The 23,249-nt window shown below is 38.7% G+C and overlaps 1 protein-coding gene across 3 annotated transcripts in view; it reads right to left on the bottom strand.

The window, feature by feature from the left end:
* Positions 1 to 352: 352 nt before the first annotated feature.
* The window catches only part of SLC39A6 (solute carrier family 39 member 6), a 28,043-nt gene continuing 5,146 nt past the window's right edge, over positions 353 to 23,249 (bottom strand). For all 3 annotated transcript variants that reach the window (XM_074383573.1, XM_003924724.4, XM_074383574.1), the window contains exons 4-10: positions 22,526 to 22,695; positions 21,096 to 21,314; positions 8,374 to 8,479; positions 5,808 to 6,185; positions 4,232 to 4,312; positions 2,831 to 3,021; positions 353 to 1,572 (exon numbers count right to left, since the gene is read on the bottom strand). In XM_074383573.1, the coding sequence (XP_074239674.1) occupies positions 1,420 to 1,572; positions 2,831 to 3,021; positions 4,232 to 4,312; positions 5,808 to 6,185; positions 8,374 to 8,479; positions 21,096 to 21,314; positions 22,526 to 22,695 (1,298 nt within the window). In that variant the 3' untranslated portion in view covers positions 353 to 1,419. The remainder of the gene's footprint in view (positions 1,573 to 2,830; positions 3,022 to 4,231; positions 4,313 to 5,807; positions 6,186 to 8,373; positions 8,480 to 21,095; positions 21,315 to 22,525; positions 22,696 to 23,249) is intronic.

The following is a 23,249-nucleotide window of genomic DNA, read 5'->3' as shown; positions in this document are numbered from 1 at the left end:
ACTATGAACAAGTCTATGGCTATAAATTTGGGAGCTTAGGTGAAATGGAACGACTTCTCTTTTTTTTTATTGCATTTTAGGTTTTGAGGTCCATGTGAAGAACATGCAAGATTGTTGCATAGGTACACACATGGCATTTTACTTCTGCAAAGTAAAATGGTAGTTACGAGGGACTTAGGGAAAATGGGGAGTTGTTGAGTGGGTAGAGTTTCAGTGTGGCAGGATGAAAAAGTTGTGGAGGTTCGTTGCACAACGTGAATATACTTAAAACTACTGAACTCTACAGTTAAAAATGATTCAGATGGTAAAAAATGTTTTAAAAAGAAAAGAAAACCAGACATCTGACACCAAGTGACATGAGGAATTTATTGTGTAAAAAAGAAATATCTAGAGAATGCCACAGAAAGGCCTAGTATGGTTACAGTACTGAGTATAAAAGGCAATTGCTCACAATGACAACACTGAAGTACTGAGAGATACTAAAGAACTTTCTGAATCGAAGTCAAATGATACTCAGCATGGTTTTATGTCCTCATGTATATCAAAGTTTTACTAGTCTGATACTTCTGTAAACCAGGTAACCGGAATCATACAGCTTTTGATGATATATAACTTGGCAATAACGAAGTCTGGTGATACATAAAACTACTCATGGTACTCATCTGGTATATATCCACACAAACATTTTGAAATTCCAATTCCTTGGTCAAGTGATATATTGCTTTAATTCATTAAATATATTTAGATTTCTGTATTATACAAACAAAGTTAAATGTACAACTAAATTAGTATATGAAAAGTGCTCACTATGTCTTTACAGGAACATTAATCCTGACAAAAATGTTTAATGAATGTACTCTATGCTAATTCTGCCTTTTTATACTTAATTCTAAATTTCTCCCCTCTAATTTACAACAAATTTTGTGATTTTCATAAGAATCTATGCCTCCTTAATTCTCAGATTCTTCTCTTTTCCCCCTTATTTCTTCGCTTAAATTCAGTATATGCTTTCTTGGTATTTTAGGTTTCATGCACATTCTTACTCCTAAACACCAGCAGTTCTTCAGAGACCTAAAATCCAGCATAGGAATTACTGTGTTAGTTCTTGAAAAAGCACTAAAGACATTTTTCCTGAAATATACAGAACATGTCATGCCAAATCTCTTATTTATACAATAAACTGGTAATACTGGTGAATTGCACATATAGATTATATCTCCAAGATAGAATAACTTAAATATTAAAACGTACCTTTATGTTACCACCATAATTGACTTTGTAACAGACGGCAATATTCAATACAAAAATCACAAAACCCACTAACTTTAAATGCTGCATATTAGAGCATACAAACTCATCTCCCTAAGACCTATTCGAACTATACCAACTTTTTAAGCTATACTAGCATTTAAACCCTAACTAGAAATTTATACGAAACACAATTTTATGTTCAAATATGGAAATAAGTAACATAATTCCAAAACCCAAAAGCATCCCAGCATTCTGTAAAAGGAAATATCCCCAACGGCTACATCCATGGTCACTAGCATCATTGTGTAGCATTTCAGGCACCTAAAATAAAAAAAAAATAAAAAATTTAAAAAAAGGGAAAATAAGAGTATATTAGCTTTATTTGTAGCTGGCTATACTGTGAGTTAATTCCTTAAAACATGATTATATACATACTGACTCTAGCTAATAAAGCCATACAGCATTTCCTAGCAGTTTAAGAATGATTACTCTTGATGTTCTGGGAAAGTAAAAGTTTGTATAGGTTCAGTTTGCTCCACTGGAAAATGAAAAGCAATACTGATTTTCCTACGTCAGTTACTGCCTTCATATCTGAACTGCAGTTTGTCTTTAGTTCAGAGATAGAAAACCTTATACTATATAAGATATATATTGTCTTTGATTGCTTATCAAGTAAAAAATAAAAATAAAATAAGTATAATTTTAGCAGTAAGTTTGGCTGGGATCGTTTTGAGGACATTAGTGACAAAAAGATAGGACTCCTTTGTTGATTAATAAGGAAACTAAGCATTCTGAAGTACACAGCATACCAACAATATGTGTCTCATCCTGGATTTCCTACAAATCTATAGAAAAGTCACTGCCTGATTACTGAGATTGTATCCTACAACAATACATCATAAGGATGTAGATATTTTTGTGAATCCTGATACATATTAAGACAAAGATGTGATCAACAATCCAAAAAAAAAAACCTCTAAAGAACCTATATTCTTATATTTCACATCTTTCTGAATATAGAATCACTTATCACTATTGCATTGAAAACCTTTTTTTTTTTAAAAAAAAAAAAAGATTTTTTTTTTTGAGACAGAGTCTTGCTCTGTTGTCCAGGCTGGTGTGCAGTGGTGCAGTCTCAGCTCACTGCAACCTCCACCTCCTGGGTTCAAGTGATTTTCCTGCCTCAGCCTCCCGAGTAGCTGGGACTACAGGTGCATGCCACTATGCCTGGTTAATTTTTTTGTAATTTTAAGTAGAAACAGGGTTTCACCATGTTGGTCAGCCTGGTCAACTCCTGACCTCAAGTGATCTGCCTGCCTTGGCCTTCCAAAATGCTGGGCTAAAGGTGTAAGCCACTGTGCCCAGCAAAAAAATGATGTTTATTGAGCCTATAGTCCTAGCTACTCAGGAGGCTGAGATGGAAGGATCATCTGGGATCAGGAGTTTGAGACCAGCCTGGGCAACAAAGCAATATTCCACTTCCTGCTCCCCGCAAAAGAGAGAAAAAATGAGGCTTTACTGAATATTTTCTCTATTTTATTGTTGGTCAATAATGTAACATGACTTCTTAAAAACTTACCATATCAACCAGAGCAACATACATGAATAAGCCAGCAGTAAGTGCAAATATCCACATAGAAACATTTTCAGCATAATGACCAATGAAAATTCCTGTTGCCATTCCAAGATATGCCAGCATGGCTGACAAAGCATTATAAAGGACAGCCTGCTTCACGGTCATGCCAGCCTTTAGTAAAACAGCAAAGTCACCTTTAACAGAAAATGAAAAAGGAAGAAAAAGTCATTAAGAAATCATTTTTAAGACAGATACCAAGATACTTCTCAGATTTAAGAAATTTTTCCATTGTTTTTGAGAGAGGGAAAAAAAAACGAAATTAAGAATTATCTAGCGTTAAAGCAGTGTTACTCAGTAAATCACCCTAACAAGTGTATGAACTATTGTTTTTCCTTTTTATTCTTCATCTTTCAATCTTGCTCTGTCACCCAGGCTAGAGTACAGTGGCAAGATCTTAGCTTATTGCAACCTCTGCCTCCTGGGTTCAAGCCATTCTTGTGCCTCAGCCTTCTCAGTAGCTGTACAGGCACATGCCAACGCACCTGGCTAATTTTTGTATTTTTAGCAGAAATGGGGTTTCACCATGTTGACCAGACTGGTTTCAAACTTCTGACTTCAGATGATCCGCCTGCCCTGGCCTTGTAAAGTGCTGGAATTACAGGTGTGAGCCACTGCATTGTCCAGATATCTTATCCAAATTTTTCTTAAGGCTTATACTTTGTCAATATATGATAAATACTACAAATTTGCCATTGTGATCTTGCACTGTTTTCAAGGAGCTTGGAATTTGGCCACAAAGAAGGGAGGGATGGATGGAGAATACACATGAGATAATCAGCAAATAAAGATAATACATAACTAAGAGCTGAAGAGTTTAATGCTACAATTATAAAAGGAAAAAAGAGACACATGGAGATGGAAATAAGAGAGCGCCTTCATGGGCCTTGAATGTAGAACATAAATTAGAAGTTGAAGATTATTAAGGAATGGCTGAACATATGACAAGGAACAAAAGTAAAAATGGCATCAGTGGTGTGTGTGTGAATATATCTCCATAAGAAAAAAAACAAGGACATGAACTGGGATCCAGAACTAGGGAAGGATTTAAAGCCTAGTGACAAAGAAGAAGAAGAATATTCAAAACACAACTCATCCACTTTCCTTCAATTCCAATGAGATTCTCTTTTTCAACTTCTGTTAATGGAAGATGATTCCTTTGTATCCTGTAGTCTTATTCACCTTGTAGGTATGAAGATGATTCCTGAAGTCATCAGTATGCTGGTTGGCAGACTTATGAGAAGGCACGGAATTGATGAAGAAGCTTGCTGAACTAACATTAGCAAAAGCCAGTAACACTAGGACATTTCACCCACTTGGCAAATACAATTTATGTGGTTCTCTCACCTAATTCATGAGGCAACTCATGACAGAACACAGCAACAGAGGTACTTAAACCACTCGATAAGCCTTCAGTAAAAGCAGCACCTGTGTAAAAATCAATCAGAAAAAGTTTGGCTACATTAATTCGTATGTTTTTTAATCTTTTCAGTATGCAAAATGAGGTAACAAAAAAAAAAAACTGTATTTTGGCTGTGAATGAACAGGTTTCCCAACCCAACTTTGTTATCTTCTTTGTAAGAAATCTTAAGAGTATATTCCATGAGGTCTAAATTTCCCAAAGTAACAACACATCAGGCATAAAAGAGAAGGGAAGGTTTTCTATGCCTTAGTATGAGTGGACAGTTATACAAATCTGAGAAGTAACTGCTACCATATAAAAGGCATATTCAAGAATATAAAATAAACTGCCTGAAAGGTTTAGGAAAAAACTCTCCTGTCAAAGGTATAAATGTTTCACTTGCCTCAGAGGAATTTACTATGTAATTAGATTTGTTTACATTTATTCTTTCCCTATCTCAGTGAGAAAACTCTAAGACAAACAGCTGTCCTTTAAAAAACCTGACATATTATACAACCAGTCAATTATAAAGCATGACTGTGCATGTCTTTTTTTAGAAACAGGGTTTCATTCTGTTGGCCAGGTTGGAGTAGAATGGTGAGATCATAGCTCACTAGAACCTCAAACTCCCAGGCTCAAGCACTCCTTCTACCTCAGACTACCAAGCAGCTGGAACTAGAGGTGTGTGCCAGCACACCTGGCTAATTTTTTTTTTTTTAATTTGTAGACATGAGGTCTTACTATGTTGTTTAGGCTGGTCTTGATCTCCTCCTGCCTCGGCCTTCCAAAGTGCTGGGATTACAGACGTGAGCTACCACGCTCAGCCGACTGTGCAGTTGAACATTCCTCCTTTGTTTCAGCTCGACGTAATACAGTACAAAAGGAAGAGCACTCAACTCCCAGGGAGCCAAGGCCTGGGCTCATCTTAGCCTAGTTATAACACAGCACAGCCTCCTTGAGCAAGTGGCTCCACCTTTACAGGCCTCAGCTGCCTAATTACATGGTTCCTTCCAGCACCGATTATTAAAATTTGTAAATATTCTATTATCTCCCAATTGTGGTATAACAATTTATTAGCAAAAGTTCTATAATTCTTCTTAGGATAGAGATTGATAACTGGACTTAGATGTATTAAGATTCCTTTAGCATAAAAGATGATGGAAAATATAATTTTACCTTTATAAATATTACTTATATTATTGATAAGAGAACTTCAATGCATAGGGAGAAAAAAAATCTCATATATGCATCATACAAATTAAAGGCTGATCTTAAGACCTTGCAATTTAAGAACAGCTTCTGACAGTTACAATTTAGGTCATGGGCTAGGCACAATTCCTAGCATTTAATCATACCTAACATTAACTGAGTACTTCACTGTCAAAGTAGTAAAAGAAAAAATAACATTTTTATAATCTTGGAAGTCACTAATATCCTCATCTAAACTAATCTATTCTTTGTTAGGTGTTTAATGTGACATTTCAGAATCAATCAACAAGGAACACATATGTAGATGTATACCAATTGCTAGGCCATCACTGAAATTGTGCAGGCCATCACCCATTATCACCATCCAGGCCAGAGTGGCAATGCCGGCATCTTTCAGCTCCTCCCGAGAGTAGCGCTGGCTGTGACTGTGAGGATGGTGGTTTTGGTGGTGGTGGTGATGGAGAATGTGATGGTAGTCATGATGGTGGTGAATGAGATCATCTGACTGGCCAAGTGTATCGTGAAAATGTGAATGGCATTTATTCTTGCACCCTCGGGGTACATATTCATTGTAGACTTCCTGTGGATGAGCATGAGCTATCATGACCTCCTCTTCTTCTAAGACTGCAGGCTGCTGAGAATCGAAGTGGGAGGGCTCTTGTGAGTCTGCTCTTAAATAGCCTTCAGTTCCTAGGAATAAACATAAAGGGCATGTGGACAGTTAGAAGGCTTTGTTAATGAAATGGGGACATTTCAAACTGCACTGGAAAAGTAAACAGAAGATCTTAAAGCATAGTGTAACTCCTTCATATCTGCAGAACTAAACATTGAAGCATTAGTGATGGAAAAACATCCACAGGTTTTAATGAATTCCAGAAATGGAATGGTCTCAAATATTAAGAATGGATTTTACATGTTAACCTTCAATAACTACCTCTCAGATTCTCCCTTAACTTCTTCTACCTCCCTACCTTTTTAAAGATGATTTTTTTTCCTCATCCTAAGAACTTGCTTGTTTTAGAAAACATGATATGTTAGATATTTAAAATATTTATTTTGGAAAAATATCTTAGCGTAGTAAGGAAAATTAGAAATAAAAACCATGCATAATCCTGTCATCTGACTTCCTCTTTTTGGGAAGACAAAATTCAAGGAAAAAACAGAGAATCTGAATTATTTCTCATTACCAAGAAGCATTTATTATTTGTGCAAAGAAAGTAAATTGCCACAATAAGCTTATTTTTCTGTGTTCTGTACATAGTTATCAATTTTCTTTGAACCATCCCTGACATTGCAGTCCATTTCTAGGGCAGATATTTCCTCCCCATCATTACACATTTCACTGGAGTCCATTTAAAAAACTGAAGAGGGAACAGATGCAGGAAGAAGAGCGAAAGCATTTTATTTGGTCTTTAGAGAAAAACAGCATGTTGGAGAATACACAGTGGACAGGAAACCATACAAACAGGCAGTAGCAACAATAGAGTTGCTCTCTCACCTCAGTCAACAACTGCCTAATACATACCAATGCTGAGCCAGGTACTCCAGCACTAGGCACTAGGGATAGAGTGGAGCCTGACAAAGTATCTGCCCTCAAGAAGCTCATGATCTTGTGGGGAGACAGCCACTTAGCAAGGAAACACATGTATAAAAAAGGTACTGGAGGCACTGGTAAGTAGAAATTAGAGAGGGGCAATACGGAGAGTGACTGGGAGACCCGTTGTAGTTGGGTGCTCAGGGAAGGCCTCTAAAGGAGGAGATATCTGATTTGAGACCTGAACAACAAGAGAAGGAATTTATGTGATGGTCTCAGAGAACAGTATTCCAAGCAGAAGAAATAGTGAATGTGTGGCCTGGAGACAAGCCTTGTGTGCTCTCAGGGTGAATAGAGGGCCAGGGAGGCTGGAGCAGAGTGAACAATGCGGGAGAGTGGTGGGCTCAGCGGGACCTTGAAGATCATGGCAAGGAGCTGGGTTGAAAATACGAATCTTAAATCAGTCTGTCCAACGAGATATGCCAGGCGAACAGCCAAGTTACAGGAAAAACAGGAGAAACATGGTAGATATAACCTTAGGCAAGTGATCACAATTAACACCGCCAATAAGTGACAAAGAATCGTATCAGGTGGCACAACATGTCACAGGAAAGGACAAGTACCATTTTGTGGTATTCCTGCCAAAACTGATCAACCTAATCATGCAAAAATACTAAACAAACCCCTAATTAGAAGCAACTACATGCAATATTTGATCCTGAATTGTACTCTGGAATAATATTTTGGTAGGATTTGAGGGAGTGTTGGGGTAAAAAGCACTATTAAGGCATTTGGAACAAAAGAATACAGAGAATGGCACTGTATCAGTATAAATTTCCTGATTTAATAATTAAACTGGTTATATGAGAGAATGTCCATTTTCCTAAAAAATACATGAAGTATTTAGGAGTAAAGAAGCATCATGTGTATAACTTACATTCAAATGGTTTAGAAAAAAAGTCTCTGTCTAGCTGGCTCTCTAGGCACTAAAAAATTAAAGAAAAAGGTAGGCGTGTGTAGACAGAGCTAGAGAAAGAGAGTGAGAGATAAATGTGTGGTAAAATAACTGGGAAATATGAGTGAATGGGATACAGGAATTCTTAGTATGGTTCTTGAAACTTTTCAATGAATATAATTTTAGCTCAAAATAAAAAGTTACAGAAAAATTAAATGTAAATATACATAAAACAACTTACTAACTGGCAATTTTTAAAGAAGTATGAGATATTGAAAAAACCAAAACCAAAAGGACATGGTCCCATTTCTTCCAGATGGTCCAAGCTGCCTGCAAATGGTACAACAATGAACTCCCTCCAGCCCTAAAATTTATTCATAAGGACTTACGATCATCTGTATCTACTTTCTCTTCATTTGTTGAAAGTTGAGATTCGTATTTGGACAACTGCTTCTTAATCTCCATATCATCATCATTTTCAGGTTTCTTCTGATTCTAAAATAGAGAAAACAATACTTTAAAACAGTAATTTGTTTATATGTACAGCTTTCAATCAATAACCAGGTAAGCAGAAGACACAGAATGCCCCCACAGTCATCTACTCTAAGTATGGTCCCACACTAGCAGCACAGTATCTCCTGGGAACTTATTAGAAATGCATACCACCAGCCGGGCACGGTGGCTCATGCCTGTAATCCCAGCACTATGGGAGGCCTAGGTGGGCAGATCATGAGGTTAGGAGTTCGAGACCAGCCTAGTCAACATAGTGAAACCCTGTCTCTACTAAAAATACAAAAAAAAATTAGCCAGGTGTGCTGGAGGGCACCTGTAATCCCAGTGACTTGAAAGGCTGAAGCAAGGAGAGAATCACTTGAACTTGGGAGGCGGAGTTTGCCGTGAGCCAAAATCGTGCCACTGCACTCCAGCCTGGGCAACAGTGTGAGACTTCAACTCCCCCTACCAAAAAAAAAAAAAAAAAAAAAAAAGCATACTCCCAGGCCACACCTCAGATCTAACGAATCAGAATGTGGATTTAAACTAGATCCCTGGGTGATTCATACAGACATTAAACTTAAGATGCTCTACCTCAGCTTATCAATTTAAAACTAGCTAGTGGCATTTCCTTCAGGCATCTAGTGATCCTTTAGCCACCTGTCTGGCTTCCTCCATGCCTCTTCTGCACACTGAAACTTCAAATTTCCCATACTTTTTATAACCTATAACTATAGATTTTTAGTTATTAACCTTAAAATACTTTTCTTTACTAAAACACCATTAACATGATTTCTCTTTTAAAACAAGCCTCTATTAACCTTGGATTCCTCACTGGGCTTTTTAACCATCCCAAATACCATACAGAAGACATTGGCCCTAAGTCCAAGCAACCTTTATGTTGTGTAATGATCACTGTTTGAACAATGGTGCCTGTGTATCACCTACTTCTACAGAACACTTAAAATAAAAGTTATCACATAAATAACAGATTTCTTATTTGCAGTACCTTTAAATATCTAAGATTTCATTCACACTCTAATAGCATATCAAGTGTCTATACATTCTTAGGTTTTAAGAGCTTTTAGGACACGGATCCAAGATGGCCGATTAAGAGCACCTCAAGATTGCAGCTCCCAGTGAAAGCACGAAGGGTGAGTGGATGCCACATTTCCAGACGGATTTTTATTGCCCACAGACCAGGAGATTCCCAGGCAGAGGAGCCCCATGGGTTGACAGTGCAGCTGTTTTGGCCGGCGTGGCTATTTTGCCGGTGCCCCAGCGCAGTGGTTCTCCATACAAAATATACAGGTCCGGGTGCTTTTTTAGCTGGTGATTGGAGCTCCTGGGAGACAGAGTCACCCATTCAACAGATAACAAAGGGGACTGAAACAGGGAGCCAGGCCAGGAGATTCCTGGGCAAAAAAGTGCCACGAATCTCAGTGTGGCTGTTTCAGCCAGCGCAGTGGGTTGCTGCATGGGAAATCGCACAGATCCCAGTGCCTTTTCAACAGGCGATTGGAGCACCTGGGAGACAAGAGTTGACCGTTCAACTAAAAAAACAAAAAGGGCTCTGAGGCATGGAGCCAGGTGATCAGGCTCGGCTGGTCCCACCCTCACAAAAAAAAAACAGCCATCAGAAATGCTCTGGATTGAGAGTTTCACAGCAAGCACAGCTGAACATGGGATGATCCAGGTCTGTGAGGGAGGGGTGTCCACCATTACTGAGGCAGTCTACCACTACGGAGGTAGCTTGCCATTGCTAAGGCAGCCCGCCATCACAGAGAGAGTCCATCATTACAGAGGTGGGTCGCCATTGCCGAGGCAGTTCTAACTATACCCATATAAACAGGACTGCAGGGAAGTTCACATGGCAGCCGGGTGGAGCCCACAGCAGCTCAGAAAAGCCTCTGCAGGCAGACAGTGATTAGGCTGCCTCCTTGCTGGACAGTGCTGCCCTGAAAAAAGGCAGCAGCACAACAGACACTCATAAGTAAAGCCCTAACTCCCCAGGACACAGCACCTGGGGAAAAAAAATTGGGTTTATGAGTTCTGCTGCAGCAGACTTAAACGTACCTGCCCAACGCTCTGAATGAACAATGGAGCTCACAGCTCAGCACATGAGCTCCTATAAAGGACAGACTGTCTCCTCAAGCAGCTCCCTGACCCCAGTATATCCAAAGAGTCACCTCATAAAGGAGAGCTCAGACTGACATCAGGCAGGTATCCTTCAGGGACAAAGATAGCAGAAGAAACTGGCAGCAACCCTTACTGTTCTGTAGCTGCTGCAGGTGATCCCCAGGCAAGCAGGGCCTGGAGTGGACCTCAGCAGTCCTACAGCAGAGGGGCCTGACAGTTAGAAGGAAAAACTAAGAAACAGAAAGAAATAACTTCATCATCAACAAACTGGACATCCATTCAGAAACCCAATCTGAAAGTCAATAACTACAAAGAACAACAGGTAGATAAACCACAAAGATGGGAAGAAACCAGCACAAAAAGGATGAAAACACCCAAAACCAGAACGTCTCTCCTCCTACAAGGGATCACAACTCCTCACCAGCAAGGGAACAAGGCTGGATGGAGAATGAGTGTGATGAATTGACAGAATCAGGCTTCAGAAGGTGGGCAATAAGAAACTTCTGTGAGCTAAAAGAACATGTTCTAACCCAATGCAAAGAAACTAAGAACCTTGAAAAAAGATTTGATGAAATGCTAATGAGAATAAACAACGTAGAGAGGAATATAAGTGAATTGACGAAGCTGAAAAACACAACACAAGAACTTCACGAAGCATACACAAGTTTCAACAGCCGAACTGACCAAGCAGAAGAAAGGACATCAGAGGTTGAAGATCAACTCAATGAAATAAAATGAGAAGGCAAGATTAGAGAAAAAAGGGTAAAAAGGAGTGAACAAAGTCTCCAAGAAATATGGGACTATGTGAAAAGACCTAATCTACATTTGATAGATGTACCTGAATGTGATGGAGAGAATGAATCCAAGTTGCAAAATACTCTTCAGGGTATTATCCAGGAAAATTTCCCCAACATAGCAGGGCAGGCCAATATTCAAGTCCAGGAAATACAGAGAACACTGCAAAGATATTCCTCGAGAAGAGCAACGCCAAGGCACACCATCGTCAGATTCACCAGGGTTGAAATGAAGGAGACAATGCTAAGGGCAGCCAGAGAGAAAGGTTGGGTTACCCACATAGGGAAGCCCATCAGATTAACAGCAGGTCTCTCAGCTAAAAACCTACAAGCCAAAAGAGAGTGGGGGCCAATATTCAGCATCCTTAAAGAAAAGAACTTTCAACCCAGAATTTCATATCCAGCCAAACTAAGCTTCATAAGTGAAGGAAAAATAAAATCCTTTACGAACAAGCAAGTACTTAGAGATTTCATCATCAACGAGCCTGCTTTACAAGAGCTCCTGAAAGAGGCACTAAACATAGAAAGGAATAACCAGTACCAGCCACTCTAACATACCAAATGGTAAAGAGCATCAACACAATGAAGAAACTGCATCAACTAAAAGGCAAAACGGCCAGCTAGCATCAAAATGGCAGGATCAAATTCACACGTAACAATATTAACCCTAAATGTAAGTGAGCTAAATGCCCCAATCAAAAGACAGACTGGCAAATTGGATAAAAAGCAAAAACCCATCGGTGTGCTGTATCCAGGAAACCCATCTCACAGGCAAGGATACACAAAGGCTCAAAATAAAGGGATGGAGGAAGACTTACCAAGCAAATGGAGAGCACAAAAAAAGCAGGAGTTGCAATTCTCATCTCAGATAAAATAGACTTTAAAGCAACAAAGATCAAAAGAGACAAAGAAGGACATTACATAATGGTAAAAGGATCAATGCAACAAGAGCTAATGATCCTAAATATATATGAACCCAAAACAGGAGCACCCAGATACATAAAGCAAGTTCTTAATGACTTACAAAGAGACTTAAGACTCCCACACAGTAATAGTGGGAGACTTTAACACCCCATTGTCAATATTAGACAGATCAACGAGACAGAAAATTAACAAGGATATCCAGGATTTGAACTCAGACCTGGAACAAGCAAACCTAAGAGACACTTACAAAACTCTCCACCCCAAATCCACAGAATATACATTCTTCTCAGTACCACATCACAGTTACTCTAAAATTGACCACATAATTGGAAGCAAATGCAAAAGAACGGAAATCATAACAAACAGTCTCTGAGACCACAATGCAATCAAGTTAGAACTCAGAATTCAGAAACTAACTCAGAACTGCACAGCTTCATGGAAACTGAACAACTGGCTCTTGAATGTTGACTGGATAAGCGATGAAATGAAGGCAGAAATAAAGATGTTCTTCGAAATCAATGATAACGAACACACAACATAGCAGAATCTCTGGGACACATTTACAGCAGTGTCTAGAGGAAAATATATAGCAATAAATGCCCACATGAGAACCAAGGAAAGATCGAAAATCAACACCACATCATCAAAATTGAAAGAGCTAGAGGAGCAAGATAAAAAAAACACAAAACCTAGCAGAAGACAGGAAATAACTAAGATCAGAGCAGAACTGAAGGAGACAGACACACAAAAAGCCCTTTGAAAACTCAATAAATCCAGGAACTGGTTTTTTGAAAAGATCAACAAAATAGACAGACCACTAGCCATATTAAAAACAAGGAAAAGAGAGAATAATCAAATAGATGCAATAAAAAACGATAAAGGGGCTATCACCACAGATTCCACAGAAATACAACCCATCATCAGAGATTATTACAAACATCTCTATGCAAATAAACTAGTAAACCTGGAAGAAATGGATAAATTCCTGGACACTTGCATCCTCAAAAGCATAAACCAGGAAGAAGTTGAAACCCTGAATAGGCCAATTACAAGGTCTGAAGTTGAGGCAGCAATTAAGAGCCTACCACCCCAAAAAAGCCCAGGTCCAGACAGATTCACAGCCGAATTCTACAAAACATACAAAGAGGAGCTGGTACCATTCCTTCTGAAACTATTCCAAACAATCCAAAAAGAGGGAATCCTGCCCAAATCATTTTATGAGACCAACATCATCCTGATACCAAAACCCAGCAGAGACTCAGTAAGAAAAGAAAACTTCAGGCCAATATCCATGATGAACATAGATGCAAAAATCTTCAGTAAAATACTGGCAAACCGATTGCAACAGCACATCAAAAAGCTTATCCACCATGATCAAGTAGGCTTCAACCTGGGGATGCAAAGCTGGTTCAACATACGCAAGTCTATAAACGTAATTCACCACATAGACAGAATCACAGACAAAAAACACATGGTTATCTCAATTGATGCAGAGAAGGCCTTTGACAAAATTCAACAGCCCTTTCTGCTAAAAACCTTCAATAAACTAGGTATTGACAGAACATATCTCAAAATAATAAAAGCTACTTATGACAAACCAACAGTCAATATCATACTGAATGGGCAAAAACTGGAAGCATTCCCTTTGACATCTGGCACTCGACAAGGATGCCCTCTCTCACCACTCCTATATAGTATTGGAAGTTCTAGCCAGAGCAATCAGGCAAGAAAAAGAAATAAAGGGTATTCGATTAGGAAAGGAGGAAGTCAAATTGTCGCTATTTGCAGAAGACATAATTGTGTATCTAGAAGACCCCATCGTCTCAGCCCAAAATCTCCTGAAACTGGTAAGCAACTTGAGCAAAATCTCAGGATACAAAATCAATGTGCAAAAATCACAAACATTCCTATACACCAGGGGTCCCCAAACTTTTTACACAGGTGCCAGTTCACTGTCCCTCAGACTATTGGAGGGCCGGACTATGCAAGGTGTGACACCCTTCACAGCCAGCGCTGCTGCCTCCACTATCCTAGACAGCAGTATACAGTGTCACAGGCCCAGCACCACCTCCAGTGCTGTATACAGGGATGGCAGTGATCAGCCTGTGACACTGTGTATACAGCGTCCTGGACATCTGTAGCAGCGGTGGGCCTTTTCTGTGGGAAGCCCACTGCTGCATGTTTCCCTTATAAGACACCTCCTAAAAATAAGACAGCCCCCGTCTTTTGGGGGTAAAATTAATATAAGACAGGGTCTTATAATAGGGGAAACACGGTGTGTAGTAATGTGGGGGGAGACTTTTGGGCAAAGGGAGGTTATAGGGGCCATTATGTTGTTGCACATTTGGGGGAGTATGGGGACCATTGTACTGTGTAGTAATGGTTATAGTGCTTTGCCTTTCTTCCTACTTCTGCTGTTATTTCAAACTACGTCCAGTGATGTGGGGCGCCACAGCCGCAGATTGGATGTGCGTCATATGACGCGCTTCTGAAGCCGTGACACGGGCGTCTCGTGTCACCGGAAGTAGTACTGTACATGAGCAATGCCGTGCTTTGCAGCGCCGCCACATACAGTACTCCAGCATCCGCATCCTGTTCTTCTCTCACTGACCACCAATGAAAGAGGTGCCCCTTCCTAAAGTGCAGCAGGGGCAGGATAAATGGCCTCAGGGGGCCACATGCGGCCCGTGGGCCGTAGTTTGGTGACCCCTGCTATACACCAATAACAGACTTAAAGAGAGCCACATCAAGAAAAAACTGACATTCACAATTGCTACAAAGAGAATAAAATACTTAGGACTACAACTAACAAGGAATGTAAAGGATCTCTTCAAGGAGAACTACAAACCACTGCTCAACGCAGTAAGAGAGGACACAAACAGATGGAGAAACATTCCATGTTCATGATTAGGAAGAATCAATATCATGAAAATGGCCATACTGCCCAAAGTAATTTACAGATTCAACGCTATCCCCATCAAGCTACCAATGACCTTCTTCACAGAACTGGAAAAAAACACCTTAAACTTCATATGGAACCAAAACAGAGCCCACATAGCCAAGTCAATTCTAAGCAAAAATAACAAAGCAGGAGGCATCACAGTACCAGACTTCAAACTATACTACAGGGCTACAGTAATCAAAACAACATAGTACTGGTACCAAAACAGAGATATAGACCAGTGGAACAGAACAGAGGCCTTGGAGGCAACACAACACATCTACAACCATCCGATCTTTGACAAACCTCACAAAAACAAGCAATGGGGAAAGGAGTCCATGTTTAATAAATGGTGTTGGGAAAACTGGCTAGCCATGTGCAGAAAGCAGAAACTGGACCCCTTCCTGACACCTCACACTAAAATTAACTCCAGATGGATTAAAGACTTAAACATAAGACCTAAAAGAACCATACAAATCTAAAAGAAAACCTAGGCAAAACCATTCAGGACGTAGGCGTAGGTCAAGGACTTCATGACCAAAACACCAAAAGCACTGGCAACAAAAGCCAAAATAGACAAATGGGAACTAATCAAACTTCACAGCTTCTGCATGGCAAAAGAAACAGTCATTAGAGTGAATCAGCAACCAACAGAATGGGAAGAAATTTTTGCAATCTATCCATCTGTCAAAGGGCTGATATCCAGAATTTACAAAGAATTAAAACAGATTTACAAGAAAAAAAACAAACAAGCCCATTCAAAAATGGGCGAAGGATATGAACAGACGCTTTACAAAAGAAGACATACATGAGAAACATATGAAAAATGTTTCTCAAATAAACATATGAAAAAATGCTTATCATCACTGGTCATTAGAGAAAGGCAAATCAAAACTACATTGCAATACCACTTCACGCCAGTTAGAATGGTCATCATTAAAAAATCTGGAGACAACAGATGCTGGGGAGGATGTGGAGAAATAGGAACACTTTTACATGGTTGGTGGAAGTGTAAATTAGTTTAACCATTGTGGAAGACAGTGTGGCGATACCTCGGGGACCTAGAAATAGAAATTCCATTTGACCCAGCACTCCCATTACTGGGTATATGTCCAAAGGATTATAAATTGTCTACTGTAAGGACACATGCACACGAATGTTCATTGCAGCACAGTTTACAATAGCAAAGACCTGACACCAACCCAAATGCCCATCGATGATAGACTGGACAGGGAAAATGTGGCACATATACACCGTGGAATACTATGCAGTCATCTAAAACGATGAGTTCGTGTCCTTTGTAGGGACATGGATGAACCTGGAAACCATCATTCTCGGCAAACTGACACAAGAACAGAAAATCAAACACTGCGTGTTCTTACTCACAGGTGGGTGTTTAACAATGAGAACACATGGACGCAGGGAGGGCAGCATCACATACTGGGGTCTGTTGGGGGAGAAATACGGGAGGGACAGCAGGGGGTGAAAAGTTGGGGAGAGATAGCATGGGGAGAAATGCCAGATATAGGTCATGGGGAGGAAGGTAGCACATCACACTGCCATGTGTGTACCTATGCAACAAACTTGCATGTTCTTCACATGTACCCCTAAACCCAAAATGCAATAAAAAAATAGAAAAAAAAAGAGCTTTTAAAGGCAAACACACAAAAAAGTCTTTACAGTTATCCTGAATATAATGCCTCACTCAGAGAAAGTACTTAAATATTTTTAAAAATAAATGAATTCAGGGTATCTTAAATCATTTATGCTGGTGCTTTATTTCTTATTGGGCCATTATTCTAGAACTTACAGTTTAACCTATTCTTTCATTCTGTAAGTATTAAAGGCCCACAATGTTTCCTATGCTAGGAGTACAACATAAAACAAGACACACACAGTCTCTGTTCTAATGGAGCTTATTTTCCACAGGGAGAAGGGCTTTACACAGATAATGATTATACAATTCTTTGATTATAACTTTGGATACATTTTACAATAGAAAAGAACAGAGTGCTATTAAGAGTGTATAGTAACATGACCTCAATAATTTCTAGAGGGCCCCTGAAAAAATGTAACACTTACACCAAGACTAAAAGATAGGCGGGAGTTTGTTGGGGAAGGTAGCATTCCAGGCAGGGAGAATAGCACTTGGAAGGGGTCAGCACTGTTCTGGAACTCAAAGAAGTACAAGGTGGCATGGCCTACTAGGTCAGAGAGGGTGGCCAGAGATGAGGCTGAGGCAACTAAAGGAGACCAGACAATAGAACTCTGTTGAGAATAGTGGGCTTTGTCCAACAACTAACAGAGCCACTGAGGGAAGGATTTTAAGTATTGGTGTGCAACCTCATCATATTCTCATTTAAACACATCATTATCTGCTCTGTGAAGTCTAGATTGGGAAAGGAAGAAAGTAATGTGACAGGCCCCTATTAGGAGGCAATAACTGTCACTCAGGTGGGAGACAACCGTGGCTTGGACTAGAATTACAGCAAGAAAGATGGAGAGGAATGGAGAGACCATGGACATATTTAATAAAACTTGACTGGTTATGGGAACGAGGGGGTATCAGAGATGATTATCTAGTTTTCAACATGAACAATAACATTCACTAGCAGAAGGTTAAGCTTAACTAGCACAAGGCAGGTAACCTAAAAATATGATACATAGAATCTCCCAGGGGTATAGGATGAATCTCTTAAGAAAAGTCCTAAGTAAAATGGCCTGTTATGAGTTTGAGAAACTCTTCATACTCACCACATAATAAATAGTATTTTTCTTTTTGAGAGAATTAGATTAAGTAACTTTAATATCTGGATGCCTTTAAAAAAGATAAACTCAACATATTTTAAAAAGGGAAGAGAACATGTAACATTTGCAAAACTTCTGTAGGAAGTCTTCACCTAGAAATTTTGCTTACTTGCTGTTTCATGTTCCTTAAACATTCAATATTTATTAGCATCTATTATGTACCAGACCTATTCCACACATTGGAGACAGAGCTGTAAACAAGACAGAGAGATCCTGGCTTTTAAGAGCTTACATTCTAGTAGATATTATTTTAAAGCAGAGAGCATCAAACTACTCTGACTACAACCCACAGTAATATGTGTAATATAAACATAGTTTTATATATATATACCCTACCATTACTGTTGCATTTTAAAATATTGGTTATGACACACAGATTGATTTTATAACTTACTAATAATCTAGAGTTATAACCTAGAGTTAAAAAAAATTACTCTGTATCAGATAACAGAGGGCCTATCTCTTGGAGTCCCAGATTAAAGAATGCTAAGTTAAAGAAAAGCTATCCTTAGCTGGGCATGGTGGCACGAGCCTGTAGTCCCAGTTACTTGGGAGGCTGAGGTGAGAGGATTGCTTAAATCCAGGAATTTGAGGCTGCAGTGAGCTATGATCATGGCACTGCATGCTAACCTAGGTAACAGAGCAAGATCCTGTCTCTTAAAAAAAGAAAGAAAAAAGAAAAGTTGTCTTTAGGTAAAATTTGGAAACTAAGTTGAAGTGAGAATGTTAAATAAATTACGGCATTTTGACCCAGACATACAGTTAAAAAAACAAAAAAAAAAACCCATCCCCAAGTGTCCCTGAATAATTGACCTTTTCTTAAAAAAAAAAAAGTAAGAATAACTGCAGAAGACTTAAAAGAAGTAGGAATAAATTAGTCGATATATGGTGGGTAACCTAAAACCATGATACTATGATATATGGGATCTCCCAGGGGTGCAGGATGGCTCTGTTAAGGAAAACTCTTAGTAAAAAATGCCTGAAGAGCTCAAAGTACTCACTATATAATGAGTCGCTTTTTTTCTTTTTGAGAGAATTAAATGAGATTAGAAACTATTCAATAACATTAAGAAATAGTCCAAGAGAAGTAACTGGGACAATGGGAACACAGATGACTTCCTTGATTGAGAATAAATAAGCTAGGCCGGGCACGGTGGCTCATGCCTGTAATCCCAGCATTTTGGGAGGTCGAGGCAGGTGGATCATGAGGTCAGGAGTTCGAGACCAGCCTGATCAACATAGTGAAACCCTGTCTCAAAAAAAAAAAAAAAAAAAAAAAAAAAGGCTATTCTTATTTTACTTCTCTCTATATTTTAGGTCCACTAAAGAGAGGGTTCAAAATTTTTGATTTGAGATTTTGGTGAATGTAAAATCCCTAAGAGCAAATACTCCTAGTATAAATACTCTCCTGTTTACACATTCATTTGTTTCCCACAGTGAGCTGTGGATGATTCTAAGCTGAGTTGATTCTATGCTCAGCAAGAATCAACTGTGTTAGTTTTGAAATCTCTTCATGCCAGTTATACCTATTACTGTAATTGCACAATTTAATTACACATTACTCAAACTATGAAATGATGATAAGAAATTATTTCTTTTTTGGGGGATAGAGATGGGGTCTGGCTGTGCCCAGGCTGCTCTCAAACTCCTGGCCTCAAGCAATCCTTCTGCTTTAGCCTCCCAGAGTGCTAGGATTATAGGCGTGAGCCACCGTGCCTGCTAGGGGATACTTAATACTGTGAACACAAAAGCTGAATGCTTTGAAGATTCAAATGCAAGATGCTAAAAAAAGGTATCAAATTATGTAAGGCTACCACTGCATAATTTTTTTTTTTTAATTTCCAAAACCTAGATTCTACATTCAGAATAGCTTTAAGTGTGTAACCTCTTGTTCAATTTTAGAGAGACCAAAATTGGAAATCGTAGATGGAACAGCATGGCTGATAAAGAAAAAAAGAAAAGATGATACAGAATACAGAACTCCAACTCAAAAAACATCCTGGTTAATATCAAATGACCAGAATGAGTTTACAGATGTGTTATGTTAGATTAAAATGTTGAGATGTGAAGACATAATTTTTATTTATTTATTTATTTACTTATTTATTTATTTTTTGAGACAGTTTTACTGTTGCCCAGGTTGGAGTATAGTTGTGCAGTTTTGGCTCACTACAGCCTCTGCCTCCTGGGCTCAAGCGATTCTTGTGCCTTTGCCTCCCGAGTAGCTAAGATTACAGGTGTGCACCACCTTGCCTGGCTACTTTTCGTATTTGTAGTGCAGATGGGGTTTTACCATGTTGGCTAAGCTAGTCTCGAGCTCCTGACCTTAAGTGATCTGCCTGCTTGGCCTCCCAAAGTGCTGGGATTATAGGCATGAGCCACAGCACCTGGCCCCCACGTCAGTGTTAAGAGTCTCCTAACAGTCTTGTCTGATCATATTAAATAAAAAGTGGCAAATTACCATAGGCAACTCAAAAGTGTGTGTGTGTGTTTGTTTGTTTTTTTGTTTTGTTTTTTTGTTTTTTGCCAGAAAGAAAGAGCCTATTGTTTGACTTCATACCATTTCTGATTCAATTTGCAAAGGGCAAGCCTGTAAAAGTCACATACCCTTTAAAAGAAAACAGAACATTTAGCTACTAGGTAAATAATTTGAAATTAATCACATTAGTTAATCATAACTACTAATAAATATTGATGGTGTAGCCACATATCCACGATGCTTTTGGTCTTTAAGGCCCTGCTGGTACCTTGTCTGGTCACTCATAGAGATGTTTATCCTGGCCTTTCCTACTCTGTCATGAGTTTCAAGAGAATAGCAAAAATGGAAAACTTCAGAGCTATTAAGATATAAAAATGCTCCTCATAAGTATCTCTGGGACCAAAAAGTACTTCAAGGGTACTGCATTCCCTCTCAAATAAAGCTCATACAATTAGGCCTACTAGTCAACAATCTAGTTAGGGTACTACTATAGATGTCTGAAGCATAGTAAGTAGTCAGCATACTTTTTCTTACCTTTTTTTTCTTATCTTTAAATTGTTTGATCAATGTGAGGACATGTTCAACAAGAAACATGAAATATAGGCCTCCTAGAGCTGTTAGCCCCTTCCATGTAGAATCAAAGTAGGCACTTTCTTCTATGTTTTGAGAAGAAAGATGACTGAAAAGTGGTCCTCTTTTCATTTCCATTGCTGGTTCTTCATGGCTATGACTATGGTGGTGACTTGCATGAGACTGAAGGCAAAATAATTTGTTATTTATAAATGCGTCAGTTTCACATAACAAGTCAGAAAGTTGACTAAGTAAGGCCAAATTTGAAATCATTCAGAGTTAGGCAATTATTCACATACTTCAGAGATGAGGTGAAGTTTAGAATATTAAAAATAACATAACAAATGAACAGCTAGCTACCTAGAAATTAATGCATGCCATGTACTATGGCACTTCTGATACATTCCCAGTGACCCTCATAATACATAAATAGTGAGCATTTTCAGTGTTTGACAAATTATCATGGCCACAAATAACAGGAATACTAGACTGAATGTGCACGGTTTCTACTGCTTATAGTCCCAACTGAAAAGTCCATATCAATGTTATCAGACTAGCCTTGTAAGAAGAATAGTGTGTACATGTTGGGCCCTGGCAGGTACCTGAGATCCAGGTGCACTGCCCTAGCAGCCTATAGCTAAATGGAGTAATAACTACTGCTACTGCACATTAGGGAATCAGGGTGTGGAACCCACTAAGAGACTGGGGAAATCACACAGTACGCCCCATACACATGCCACTTTCTATCAGCAGGTATTCCCCAACATCTGCCATCTGGTGGTCAAAGAGCTTGTCAGAGCAACATAGTTTTCTTTTACTACCGAATGGAACAGGAGATTTGTAGTGCCCTAGGCATGGTGCGATTTCCTTTTCCTACTTATCTGAAAACCTTTAATGGGAATTACGCATATTTTTTGACTGAGCGCCTATCGAAGATATTTGATGGAAAAGTAAATTAACTTTACCAAGCTTGTTTTGTGTGTCATGAAGTATAAAATTCTAAATACATACATACATTCAACTCTGGAAAAACCTCCAAGTTTCTTGGGTACATAAAGGGTCACATATTTTATTTCTGTGGCAATTACACTAACAGGTAAAGCAGATAACTCAACTTGCTGCAGTTCATCACAGTACTAATAGCTGGGCAGAATTTGCCTTTTTTTATTAAGTGAGTTTCAAAAAGTTAAGTTAGTTTGTGTTTTGTAAAATTCACAGATGTATTCAAGATCTAGCACAAAAATACAGCTTTCACTTATCAAATGTATTTTAAAATAAGCCTTTTTAAACCAAATTTCTAACATTTTATACAAAAAAATATAGTATAAACCAAAACATATTATTTTTTCAATGTTGAATAATTAAATACTAACACGACAAATTACCATACTCACATGTGGAAGAAGGTGTAAAAAAGCATCACCACTCAAAGTTCCAACGGCCAATGCCACAAGGAAACTCAGGAGAAATTTGAAAAACACCCGATTCATGAGAGGCACTAAGATAACCCCCAGCAAAGACAGAAAACTGATGATGGAAATGGCTATAAAGCCACCAACCCAGGCTGTCAAACAAAACAGAGCAAAGAAAAATTTATACAATTAATAAACTTTACAAGAAAGACTTTTGGAGAGTAGCATAAGGCAACATGTAAAAGCAGAGAAGCTAAAAACACACAAATTGAATACAAATAGGACCTATTGTGACAATAGCACAATAACCAAGAAACCTCTTGTTAGCTCAAATGAACAACCTGACTGATACTTAAGAACTCTCCAGGTAAGGAGCATAGCCCTAATGGGAAATTATTCAGGTTGGGGTAAAAGAGGAAAAAAAATGGTTACCAAGGAGGAACTCTAGCTCACTTAGGAACTGAGCTTTTAGACTCCAATAACAGCTAAATTATAAAAGTTTTTTTTTTTTTTTTTTTTTAGAAAAAGTGAAAAGAAAAGAAAAAAAGAGAGGAAGAAACCAGGAACTAATAATGTCCTCAGAAAACAAAGCAGTGATTTCTTCCTCATTACTTTTGAGCAATGCAGCCCTGCACTATAGAAGAGTTTATCCTAATTTTAATTATCAGTAAGAATGTATCAGTATTAGGTTCCTAAGCAGCAGAGA

Source organism: Saimiri boliviensis, chromosome 13 (genome assembly GCF_048565385.1).
Source record: "Saimiri boliviensis isolate mSaiBol1 chromosome 13, mSaiBol1.pri, whole genome shotgun sequence".
NCBI lineage: Eukaryota > Metazoa > Chordata > Mammalia > Primates > Cebidae > Saimiri > Saimiri boliviensis.
The sequence above is the reverse complement of the archived record's forward strand: the minus strand, read 5'-3'. Positions and strand labels throughout refer to the sequence as shown.